The following is a 13,747-nucleotide window of genomic DNA, read 5'->3' on the forward strand; positions in this document are numbered from 1 at the left end:
CTTTTATGTTCTTTAACAAACCCCAATCAGAACCTACCTTCAACAGTTAAAGCTGTTGAAGGTAGGTTCTGATTGGGACAAAGGCAATTAGCCGGCATTAATGAATTTAAGGAAAGAAAAGGAATACAGACAGAATAAGGAATCCTTGAGAATGACCTGAGAGGTCGAAACGTCGGATGTTAAAAAGAATAAAGTTGAGAGAAAAGAGATCAAAATTGTTTAAAAAGAAAATAATTTTATAAGTTAAACTTGAATAAAAAAATGCAATTTTATGAGGAAAATCCCTCCTCAATATGTGCCAATTCGGTAAATAAACCTAAAATCTTTATTTTTGTGCAACATAAGTCCCAGAGATAGAGACAAACTTTATTTAAAAACAACTAAGTTGTGCCAGCCAACTCCATCGGGGCGCTACACAGCAACTTATTCAAACTAATCTGACAATTTTTTTTTTTAATCTTACAACACATAGGCATAACATGTGAACAATATGTATTAATAGTATATCACTTTTTTATTTTTTGTTTCATCGCTTGGTTCTTTTATCTTTTTTTTTATTTTATTTTTTCTTCTTTAATTTTTTATTTTGTTAATCTCTCTTTTTTTGTTATCTTTCTTCCTTCTTTTTTCATATTCATCGTCTTTCAACCCAAAGTGACTCCCCCCCCTTTTCTTTTTTTTCCTTTTTAACATAAATAAAATACAATGAGGTGAAGTTAGTTGACCGTAGATAAATAAGAGAGATGATTGTGGGATGCAGGTCAGCAGAAAAACTCGAACAAAAATAATATATTTGTGCCGATAATTCGACCTGATTTTCAGATCTGCATCAGGGCTTAAAAAAAAAAAAAGAGATAACAATTATCCATCAGAGAAACATAAAAATAAAATAAATAATAGACTAAAAAATCAAATAATTGACTATATATCTCTATAAATTTTATACATATCTTCTTACCAATATAATATTATATTTCATCTTAAATTGTTATCAATCTACTACTGTCTAATTCCATGGTTATTAATCAACTAGTTTATATTTTCAATTTATTGTTATGCATATTTCCAAATTTGTTAGTCTATTATATATTTTTTCTCTCTGCGTAGTGGTTTTTTTTTTTTGTGGCTCCTTTTTGATTTGTAGTCCTAATGAAGACCTGATAATCAGGTCGAAACGTCAGCACAAATAAATTATTTTTGTTTATTTGTGTTTTTCTGTTGACCGGACCTCCCCCCCTCCTCCCGACCATCTCTTATAAATAAAACACCTAAAATGTAAACTAATATATCATACATATAACTAATATTCATTATAAATAAATAATAATATAAAAAGAATAGAATGTAATTTTCATGATTCGAATTTCTCTCTAAGTTTAACTGAATTTAGAGGAATAGAATTTTACGATAATCCGGTCTCTAATTATATTTTCCGCTGCTAAACTGTGAGATCATAGATGGTATTGGTTGAATAGGCAGAGAATAATGTTTAATACGATAATAATAGGTTAGAATATGTGAGCTGGAGATGTGTGAGTGGCAGCCAGCAATATGACTTTTCAGACATGAAGTAGCCGTCGAGAATGGGCACACAGCTGACATACTAATTGCCAAAGGCGGAGACGACATGAATGAGAGGGGGTGTGGTGGGGGGGCCGCGGCCCCTTTGATCTTTCCTTTGATCTCGCCGTCAGGTGCTCTGTCGTCTCGTACACATGTTCCGGTCTCCTCTTCGTCTTTTATCTTTCGCGGTTTTTATCGCCATAAGTCGGCCAGCGGTCGTAAATCATGGCTACGTCTGGGAGGATTCAATTTTTTTTTACTTCTCATAAAGGCTACCGGTTCTTTTTATGATCTGACAGAACGGGGAAAAAAATTATATATATATGTTTACTTTGTTCTTTCAGTAATATAGATTATTCGCTAGCCTTTGAAAATGATTAAACACCAGATACTTTTTCTTTCTCTGTTTACTCTGAAGATTATAAATAAATGAGGCGCCATAACGAACATAAATTAATCTTATATATTTATATATTTTTTATGCTTATAAAACATGTTGCTAAGTCTGAATTCTTCATGGTTTATCTCTAAATCTAGTCGGTTTAGTTTGACATAATCGATCAATAATCTGCAAATATAACTATTCCATGCTACGACTCTTCCATCATTCAATTATTTTCAACCATAATTGGCTAAAAAAAAAACATTATTTACCTCCTCCCATTTTAAAATTAGAGGTTTTATGTTTTAACTCAGCAGAGAAAACCGGATACATGCATGAAAACTCTAGTAACATGACAAATTATGTTTCTGACTTATCCACTAGGCGTTTAAAACTTGATATTTCATTGGAAAATCGTTGATTGACCGACTACTAAAATTATGTAACCAATGTGAGAGAATAATATAACATGAAATATATTTTAAATAGTGAAGAATATAGTCTTGGTTGCGATCGAAAAATAACAAAAATAATGAGGTGTAGATAGTTGACCGAAGATTAATGATTGGAGAAGTTTGTCGGGGGGTGCGGTCAGCAAAGAACAACATAAATAAACAAAACCATATTTATTTATTTTATGCCGACGTTTCGACCTGAGTTTCAGGTCTTCATCAGGGGTTGTGGCGTAGAAGGTAGGCTTGCGACTCGCGTAGATTAATGATTGGAGAAGTTTGTCGGGGGGTGCGGTCAGCAAAGAACAACATAAATAAACAAAACCATATTTATTTATTTTATGCCGACGTTTCGACCTGAGTTTCAGGTCTTCATCAGGGGTTGTGGCGTAGAAGGTAGGCTTGCAACTCGCGTAGATTAATGATTGGAGAAGTTTGTCGGGGGGTGCGGTCAGCAAAGAACAACATAAATAAACAAAACCATATTTATTTATTTTATGCCGACGTTTCGACCTGAGTTTCAGGTCTTCATCAGGGGTTGTGGTGTAGAAGGTAGGCTTGCAACTGTGAGTTGCCTCACCTTCCCAGAACCTTCTCATAACCGCCATCGACAGCGCTCGTACTCGACCATCTTCTATACAAGAGTGTTTCTAGAATGTTGAATTGCCACTGTTTACTAAATATCTACCTCTTCAGTTCAGGTTTCCAAGATCAAGGACGCCGAGCTAGTTAGTTGGCAGGAATTCCCCTTTCAAATTGATTAGATGATGTAATTCTGACGGTTAGCTCTAATATCTTCTAATATTAATGGATATTACAATTTCAAACGCCATTATTGTGATTTCCCAACGCAATAGCAAATTTTTATTTCGATTTGTTCTGATTTATATATTATCTAAATAAATAACTGATTCTTTGTTAGTTATTTGACATCAGTAAAATTGAAAGTTGGTACGTGATAAAAGATATTGAGACTTTTGTTGGTTCATCTCCTAAAGACTATTTTATCAAAGGAATTGCTTGGTCTGGTATTTTGTTTTCATAGTTTGTCGTCGCTTTTCGGATGGAGCATCTTATTTTAATCCATTTTTAATTTAAATTTATGAACTGCCTGTTTTTCTGGAGATTTAGCGATATAAAATCGTTGGACCGTTTTGAATGTGTAGTCACCGATCGAGTTCTGTGGATGTGGTGCATTTATGCCAGCAACCATATACTTGGCTTTGCTCTCATTTATAGAAAGTCGTATCTTCCGCGCAGACAGTTCGAGAGTCAGAAAAAAGGAAAAATGAATTATGTCTGCCATTTACCATTGGCCATCACCAAGTTAAAACCCAAAAAAATAAAAAAACTCGAAAATCGCGTGTTTCTGAAACGTAATAAACAACTAAAGTCTACTAATTCCTCTTTGAATATTTGAAATAATAAAAACTGCTATTTTATATGAAATGAGCCAATATTTAGTTGATTCTTATCGAAAGAAACCTAATTAAATAATTTATATTGTCAGTTATTCCCTCAGAGTTTACAATGGGAGAATAAAAGCACACTGGCGCTTGGGATGATTCCTTAGATAGCTGGGCAATTACGACATAGCACGCGTCACCGCCCAGGCACGCTAATATATTCACCATGTGTTCTTCCTGTGTTGTGTAAGTCTAAACTCGATAGCGTTGGAATCGAGGACCGCGACGGTCTTAGGATGTTCTGTCTTCAAAGCAGCCTGGAACCCAATGCAATTACTTAATTGTGAATATGTAATCAAGCACATAAAAGTTGTTAAAAATGGCATTCGTTTGGGTAGTTAAAGAAATGTTTAGTTAACCCTTATCGGTCGTATGTCATTTCTCATGTGACAACAGTACTTAGTCGCAGTGGTCGTATGTCACGTGGGATGTGACAAAGCGAAACTCCCTGATTTTATGTTCTTAGTCAAATTAGTTTTTGGGGTCCATGTTGGATCTGTTTCGAGGCCTGTGACTGATACAATTTTAAGTTTTTGGGCAAATATATAAGAGCAATGTTTTTCCGCCTATCATAATTACATTCGTAAGGTTAATATGTTGCGACAGTTCACTATCAAGGCGTATACATGTGATAGTTAATGCAATTGTTAATTCACTTGCATTACTTGTACAATTAACGATCACGCAAAACCCAGTTCGACAGTAAAACTGTCTCGATAGTGTCATGCTTCCAAATATCAAGTTATACCGTGGTAGTGGCTAACAATTTTGCCGCAATAGCTGAAAGTGTACGATTGTTCACTGTCAAGGCGTATACATGATAATTGTTAAAGTGGCAGTTCCTTCACTGACTTTACTCGCACTATTAACGATTAAGCCTAACCCAATGCGACATTACTGTAATTATTATATTTTATTTACTGTAATTATATATGCCGAACATTATTAGATAAAGTTGAAGCTCTTATAAAATTGTTCTGTTACACTTATTAACTTTGATCTACGTATAATAGGGGTATTCATGATCTGTTTTACCATGTTTTATATATTATAGAGCTCCTAGCGAATTTTCTGAGTAACTAGTTTTATAAGCTTTCTTTCCAAAACATCTTGTTATTGTTCAGTTCTAAGTTTTAATTTAAGTAATTTATTATAACATGGCTAAAGTAAGTGAATATTAGAAGTTGTGTGGAAGTTTGGCTACTGAGTGCCTTGTTGATCTGACTTGTGAGAAAGATAATCACGATGAGCTAATTCAGAATTGTCATTACATTATTATTATTGTCACCCATTGCTTTATTAGTTTTAAAAATATCCAAAAGAATACTAACACAATCAAAACACAAACTACGAACAAGTAACCTAACACGACAAACTATATAGTGACGAGCTCAGCTGGTTCGTTGCGTGACGTCACTCTCCATTTAACAGACTCTCAACCATCTCATAGGGGTATTCACAATGTTGTGTTAAATGTAAAACGTTTTACCATGTTAAATGTTATACGTATGAGATTGTAAGCAGCTCTACTAAAAGTTATGTTAAATGAGTGAGAGAACCTTTCTGAGCAACTTGTTTTATAACCTTACCTTCCAAAACTTCATGTTACTGTTTACTTCCAAGTTTTCATTAATGCTATTTATTACAACATGCCTAAATTGAGTGAACGTTGTGTAAAGTTTAGCTTCTCAGTGCCTTGTCGATCTTCTGACTTGTGAGGAAGAGAATCAAGATAAGCTAATTGAAAACTCTGTCATTACATTATTATTATTGTCATCCATTACTTCATTTGTTTTAAAAACATCCAAAACAGTACTAACATAATCATAATAACAAACTACGGTTGTGTGAGGTCATTCTCAATTTAACTGACCTAGTAACAGACTCTCAACCATGTTAAATGTTATATTGTTTTAACACGGTAAATGAAGGAGATATTTCTCCATTAAACATATTAAACTAAAGATGTTGAATACCCTTAATAGAAGATTACAGACAAAGGCTGGAGTACGGCGTGTATGAAGCGAGAATAGTTGACCGCGACACAACCTTGGCCCTTGCCATAGGCGAGGCCTGTGAATGAACACATGAGGGATGCCACACGCAATCTTCTCCACGTTCTCTCCCATAACAGACTTAAATGTTCGAATCAACATCATCTTCGAGAATAACTAAACCTCTCCTGTCGTAAATGTAATATTGGAATGGTCATATAGAAAATAAATAAACTTGATATGGGAAGGAACTTTCATTTTTAAATCGTAGTTTATAAACGACAAAGAATTATAAATGGCAAGCTTGTTTGAAAGGGAAAATGGGCCATTAAAGAGGAACTAAACAATACAAAGGAATCGGAATATGCTATGAGCGCTACATCAAACGGTTCTCTAAGATTTTAAATTTCTTTTTATCCCTTTCAAGTATCTGTGACTCTACTAAATACTCCCTCTTATAGTAAAGTTCCCTTTAAAAACGGCTACTTATAAGTATTTCAGTAGTATCATATAGTAATTTTATTTGCTAAGTGTTTTTGTTTTTTATGAACATAAAACATTGATTTTGTGTTTTCTTATTATACTTCTTTTAATACTATATAGTAAAATAGACGTATCGAATAACATTGGAAGGCCAATGATCTGAGAAAATAATATATATTACATAAAAGTCGTAGAAGGAAAATGACGAAAAGTGCGTAAATAAACGTATGTTATAATAGTTTGATCATGCGCAATGGATTCAGTCTGATAAATGATTTCGTCACCATAGTTATTCGATTATTAATTATATTTATTTTTTTAACTTATTTATTGATTCAAGTATTTCTTTTAACTACCTTTTTTTTTTTTTTTTTAAATCTATATATTACTTTGTTTTTTTTTTTTAAATGTATTTATTTATTTGTTTTTCTGTAAACTGTTCTACTGCTGTGACTATTATTTCTTTGGTTTGATTTCACACTGCCTAATGATAAATTCGTTTAACGGATCGAACGTGGGTAGTGGATCACTGGAGAGGATCTGAGAGAGTGAATTTGTCAATTGAATGAAATAGAAAAATATTTGTTTTTAGTGTGTAGACTAGTATTGATTGTGGAAGGAAACAATTTTTTTTTTATATCATGAAAATATATGTATTGTATATATGTTCGGTCATGGATTGATTGGTATGCTGTGTATTTTAGCAACTCAATTTTTTAGTTTTCAATATTTTCAATTGATAGGATAACTCGAAAAATTTTAGTTTTTAGTATTCAATAATAGAGTATATACATTTTATTAATCTGTAATATTTTTTTTTCTAGCTTACATTTCACAACAATTTTTTAAAAATTAATATAATATAATTAATGCTTATATACTTAATCAATTTGCCTTCACCTTAAATAAATTTCATATAAGACCTAAAATTATATATTATTACTGTTAATGTATATCACTACTGCTCACTACACTACGGCTGAACTTGTATGACCTAGATATTTGTTTGGATTGATACAACTTCCACATACCTCTATGTAATGGAATGCTTTCCCACAATTCCATTCACGACTTTAATCCAGGCCAGCAGGTTTTCAATAGGAAGAAGCAGATACAAAAGGAATCTTTATGAAATGCTAAGAATTGGTCGGAAGGAGAGCTTGTGAAACGAAGTGTGAATGGTCCCGAAGCAATATATTCTCCAGCCTGTGTAATATTTCCTTAGGTTATATATCCTCGCTTCGGTGGTGAGATGCCCTCTTTTTGTCCATGTCTGGTCATTGTAGTGTGGTCTCACCATCCAGGAGGGTTTTTCTTTTCATATCCGAAAACAAGGGTCATGGTTTTTAAGTGGAAAGGTTCTCAAATACCATCTGGTCAGTATAGCCTGGTAAGAATGTCGGCATGAAGAACAGATATTTGTTTGTTATCGGTACCTACATGTGTCCACATGTGCCTGTGTTTACTATATCTTGAAAGCGGTCGAGCCTCCATGTTCGAACAAAAAAAGAACTCATTTCAGTACTAATATTTACCGGGATGCCAAGTATGTTTAATTAATTAAAATTAAATATGTACCACTGCAACCCATAAAGGGCCAGAGTGCATTACTTGTTAGGAAGTACTGTTACTAGACGAACGGTTGTGCAAAGAGGTGATTTTATAATAATCACACTCTATCGCCAGATTTTTATCCAATTAAGGGTACCCACTTTGAGACTGGGTGGACCTTAGAAACCACAGGGTTGACTCACGGCTAAAGTGAAACAGAAAATAATTATCTGCCACAGCCAGATTCGAATCAGGGTCCTCGGAGTAAGTGCCTTACAACTGAGTTACTCGCTCCCAATGTTCTATTATTAACAAACTAAAACCTTTTGGAAAGCTTCATAATACATAGTCCGAAGAGAAAAGAACTTAATTACTTACTATACCTCAGTGTAGAATGTCATTAACTCTATTCGGCGCTTTAGCTGTGCTACTTTGTAAGTCCCAAAACATACATTAAATTATACAGTCTAACAAAAATGCTTCATTCCAAAGAGATCTCAAAAGAGAAATAATTATATAATCTTATTGAACTAAGATTGAAACGAGATGTTACTAGAATAATGTGTTAATTATTTTAAAATTCAAATATTATTTGAACCGTATAGTTGATTTTTTAGACTTAGATGAATAAAAATTATTTATAGAAAGCATTTCATTACTGGTGACTTACTATAATAAAATATTTTAACATTCTCTTTCACAGACGGTTTACATGTCTCAAATTAGAACTATTCATATTTGCTTCTTATGGCTTGGTAAACTAATTTGAAATTTATCCGTTTACTTAAAGTACCACATAAACTTGGTATTCTTCAATTATATTGATTTGATTAATGTCGTATCACGGATTTCGACTTCGCACCCGCCTTGCGAGCTTATCTATCTTATTAGATTTAGGTCTAGGGTCCCAAATTGGCATGAATACACTACCAATCCTCTTAATTTAGTTATAAATAATTCGAAATTCAAATGGCAAGTCAGTTCACAAAATAAATACTTCTTGAAATATAAGAAGGTGGTTAAGAGGTGTGGTCAGCGAAGGACATTAAAAATTAAAACTTACTCTATTAGTGCCTATGTTTCGTCCAGAATCTGAGGTCTTCATCAGGGCTTCGTTTAAAAAAAAAGATAACCATTTCGTTTTGTTCATTATGGCTATTATCTTAATAGAATAAGTTATACTTGTTTTTGTTCTTCACTGGTCGCATTCTAACCATCTCCTCACACTTCTAAAAATAAATATTTATCTTTGACTGATTAAAAACTTGAGATTAAAATTAATATAAATATACTACTTAATTAAATAATATTATATCGCCGTATTTTTTTATATAATGAAATTGTATACTTTATTAAATTACAATTACTAACGCCATGGTTTACGGTGAAAGTTTTATGTCATGATATTAGTGAAATATTATGATAGGAATTGTTTACACGCTGAATGTAAACCACTTGGTGACTGAACGATAAAAACTGATCATAATTACAACGAACTGTCACCGTAGACAAAAACAAACAGGAAACATAATGGTCATAAGTTATAAATGAGTTGGTAGAATGAGGTCATTACATGCGAAAGTTCACTGTCTAGACAGTGTGCTGCCACCCATCACGCAATGATAGCAAATATCATAGGTTACTCGTTATTAGTGGCTATAACTATCACGTTAGCTAATTAATAATAATTAAATTTTGGAATAACATTTATTTTTGAAGTAAGGATACAATAATAGAAGTGCTGGTTGAATATTAGATAACTTTTCAAGGATTTTTTTCACCTTCTAGTAGGGGGCACATTTGGACCATCAGTGACCAATACTTCCATAAATAAAAATCTATCTTTTAACTTATTAAAAATCTTGGGTTAAAATTAACTCAAATTTGCCTTTAATTAATGGTAATTAGTAGTATTATGTTTTTAGGGTGTTTTCGAGATGTTTTGGACATTTGGTAATGTAGTTCATCAAATAGTTTATTAAAATACAACGACATATTTGCTAGACTGATAGTGTTTTTTTTCTGCAATTGTAAAATTTATGATGATTATGTAATTATAATAATTAAATGGTAGATATTTATAGGTGGACAATTCGTCAAACCAACGGTTGAAAAAAAATATTAAGTGCCATAAAAAGATACTTTTCTAGGAACAATGGTGGTGGGGATATAAAGAAACAAATACCCTTTCATAACATCTACAAGGCATTGTCTTAAAAAATAAATTATATCTATTCATTTACAATTTTTTTTCTTTTACCTATTAAAAACCACACAATGATGCGAATGTTAAATAAACTAATTAAGCATATCAAGTAAATAGATAAACTAAAAGTTAAAAAAAAAACAAAAAAAAACCTTTACTAGCATGAATAGGTTAGTTTTTTTTAATATTTCGGAAGTTATAAGCTGATAAAAAAAGTGGAGGGAGTGTTTTTTTGGCATTAGGCTCGTGGCTGGTGCGTAAAAAATATGGTGGTAGCTTACACATAAGTATTTCAGAATAAAACTCAACGTTTAAGGTCAGTTATTTAATTATTTAGAAGAATTATTTTAATTAGTAGAATTAAATTAACGATAAATTTTTAAATATTTATGACATGAGGTAAAGTTTTATTGAACTGATATTTCAAGATCATTTCTAATATTTATTAAAGATGTCTGTAAATCTACATTGCAATGCATTTAATTTTAAAGTTATACTAAGTATGTTGACATTCCTCTTTAAACATTCAATTGTTTTTCTAATTATTTTCCAAAATATAAATTATAATAATGTTATGTTAAAATCCAAGTTAGTAGCCCATGAAAAACTAATTTTTATGTAAATATATGTTATATTTATATAAAGATCCAAAATCAACTAATATTAGATAAATGATTATAATACAATGTAATGTTTGGAACAATTAAAAATATAATATTCAAGAGTATTTTAATGATTCATACTTTTATATATTTTATTCTGATTAGAAACTACATAAAGAAGTTATTATCTTTTAATCAAAACAATAGCACTTCTTAAAAAAAATCACTCATTATCAGTGTAGGACAAAAAGTTATTATAATTGTTTGTATCAAATTAATTGTAATTATATTTCTACGATTTCAAATAACAGTAATTTGTAAGTAATTAAAATTACTTTTTGTCAAATACTAGTCACAGTCAGAAAAGTATATAATATAGTAATAACTACTTATTACAGCCAACGTTTTGATTGACATTCTAGGTCTTCATGAAAGTTGGATACTCTAATTATATTTAAATATCCAACCCTAATGAAGTTTTACAATGTGGCCTGAAACTTAACTTTGTAATAAATAATTACCACTATTTTATATATTTTTCCTACCTTGACCTGGATCATCTTGATACAGCCAACCATCCATTTATAAAATTAATTTTACAATTCACTTATTACTTTAATAACATGTTTCTTGTATGTAGTACAAAAAAAAAATTTAATAGAGAAGACCACCACTGGATTTTAATCAACAGGAACTCCTGTCTTTTGTTTAATTCCTAATTATTATTATTATATTATATAGTGTGAGTTAATAACATAAAAATTTAGGTATTATTAACATCCTAAGATTCATTAAAATCCCAGAATTTAATGCATTTTAAAGAAGACTAAAGAAAAATAAAAAAAATGAGGATATGAAATTGTTAGGTACAAAAACAGTTTTCAGAGAGGATAAGTAGCTTCGTTTAGATGGAGTCATTTAACTTTTGATATCTCTATTAACAATTACACTTTTCCTTAGCAACCGGTAGTATGGGTCATTGGTCTCAAAGTTACATTCTTAATTAGTTTCCTGTTTAGAAAATAAAAACAACTGTCTAGAGCCTGTCGGCAAATATCTTATATCCCTTATTATGGTAACAGCAAGGCATTGTGTGGTTGTTTGTTGAACCAATGGGGCAGAAACAGATCCACCATCTGCCAATTATACCTGCCTCTGCCCTACTTTTCTTTTTTTTTCTATGAAGTTGATTGACAGCTTCATTATATGAAATTTCATATTTCATAATAGCCCAGTAGCCCTCAAGCCCAAAATCCTATTGTTGAGTTCAATCGATGGTATAGATGCTGCGCAGAATCTGAAGAGATGAATAGAAGCTTCTCGGAGTCACAGTTGGTCTCGGTGAGCGCTACTCTTAAGGTCTAGCTGGTGTCTATACCTATATTGTTCCTATTTTTTTTCTCCCTTTTTTAATAGAGAAGTAATTCTCTTACTCATAGAATTTGATCTTGTAGTCACCTTCTGAAAGAATTCCTTTTTTCAATTCATGTGGTTGTAATATTTTACATTCCAAAGTCTTCATCATTTTTGGTTAACAGCTATGGTAAGATTGTAATTAATAATTATTCGGTTATGTAATCATTCTTTGAATTGTCTAAATTTAAATTTCCTTTTTGATATAAGACACCTATGGTACAGAAAAATAATTGTTTTTTACAGTTATTGGAATTTTACTGCACTGTCATTTACAAGATTACTTACACCCATGTTCAGTCAGCCATACAGTAATAGATATGAAAGATTTTGACAGGCTTTACCTGCGTTGTTATGATTTTTTTGTTTGCATCCCCTTCCGAGACCCTTACTGCTCTAGTATTGATCGGCGTCGGTTTCGGAAGTTCTTTTATTGTATTGTTTATGATGGGTACGCCATTATGACTCAGAGCAAAAAGTTCTCCGTACTAATTTGGCTTATTCTGATTTAACTTACTCTTGTTTTCGCGAGTAATATTAAATTCATTGATAACGTTTATGCCATAATTTGTTTTTAGCATTGTTTAATTTAATTGTTACAGATGACTAATCAAATCCTATAGCTAAGTTAGATTTGATTAGGTTTAAATCATAAATCTTTTTGTTATTATGTATAACTTAAATTTATTATTTTTCTTAGTTATAGATTAATTTTTTTCAACTTAGAGCTGATGGAATTTTATTATTAAAACTCTTAAAAAATGATAAAACTAAACTATATTTTATTATTCATTTATTTAATTTAATAATTGATTTATTAGTTATTTTAAAATGTTAAAATAATTACCATAAATGTACCCATAATTTAAATGGAATCTTGCGTTCAGGACTTATAATATTTCTTAATAAATATTTATTGAACCTTCAGATTTAATAAGAAGCCATCACATTTTTTTTTAATAAAGTTTTATAAGCTACATTGATACACTTTATTATTTTGTAACAGAAATCCAAGGCAATTGAACAATTATCTACATCAAATAGTATTGCAAATGAGCACTGTTCGTAACTTGTGTGTTCATGTTACAAAATGAAAATTTTCTAAAAATAATCAATATAGCTTATAAAACACAATTTCTCAGAAATATTTTTTGCTTGGTTCTTTATTGCATATGTGGGTTCAATTAAATCTATATTTCCTGAAAATTAAAAATTATTAAGGAATTTCAACTAATTTTTACTGATAATATATTTTTTTTTTTTTAATAGATTTATTGGAATGCTGATTCATAAGGTCCTGAGGGCCGTCCCTCGTATGAGATGAATGTCTTCCACCAAAATGCCCCCCGCCCACCAGTCGTACCAGGTAAATCTTACAAATCTGTCATTAAATGAAGTAAATATGTAAAAGCGAACTTGTTGTTACGGTGTTTGTAATGGTATTAGGCCATTCCAGGTGAGGAAACAGAGGGAGTCGCAAAAGAGAGCAGTGTTCCCGCCAAAATAGTGCCTAACAGCGCAGCACTCACCCCTCGTACTTCTAGTTTATATCAGCATTCTATACCTGGTAAGTATTTTTTATTTTTTTAAAGATTTATTTCATATAAAATATTTTAAAATAGAACATATGAGACA

At 31.4% G+C, this 13,747-nt stretch overlaps 1 protein-coding gene across 11 annotated transcripts in view; it reads left to right on the top strand.

Moving 5' to 3' along the window:
• Axn (protein axin) overlaps positions 1-13,747 on the top strand; it is a 143,263-nt gene that overhangs the window by 103,733 nt on the left and 25,783 nt on the right. For 6 of the 11 annotated variants that reach the window (XM_014430293.2, XM_014430298.2, XM_024360149.2 and 3 more), the window contains exons 2-3: positions 13,382-13,478; positions 13,559-13,679. In XM_014430293.2, the coding sequence (XP_014285779.1) occupies positions 13,437-13,478; positions 13,559-13,679 (163 nt within the window). In that variant the 5' untranslated portion in view covers positions 13,382-13,436. Of the gene's footprint in view, positions 1-10,198; positions 10,414-13,381; positions 13,479-13,558; positions 13,680-13,747 lie in introns of those variants that run through there. The other 5 variants (XM_014430295.3, XM_067051617.1, XM_014430296.3 and 2 more) reach the window with 3 other exon arrangements.

The sequence above is a fragment of the Halyomorpha halys genome, unplaced genomic scaffold (assembly GCF_000696795.3).
Source record: "Halyomorpha halys isolate HHAL.00 unplaced genomic scaffold, Hhal_1.1 Scaffold876.1, whole genome shotgun sequence".
NCBI lineage: Eukaryota > Metazoa > Arthropoda > Insecta > Hemiptera > Pentatomidae > Halyomorpha > Halyomorpha halys.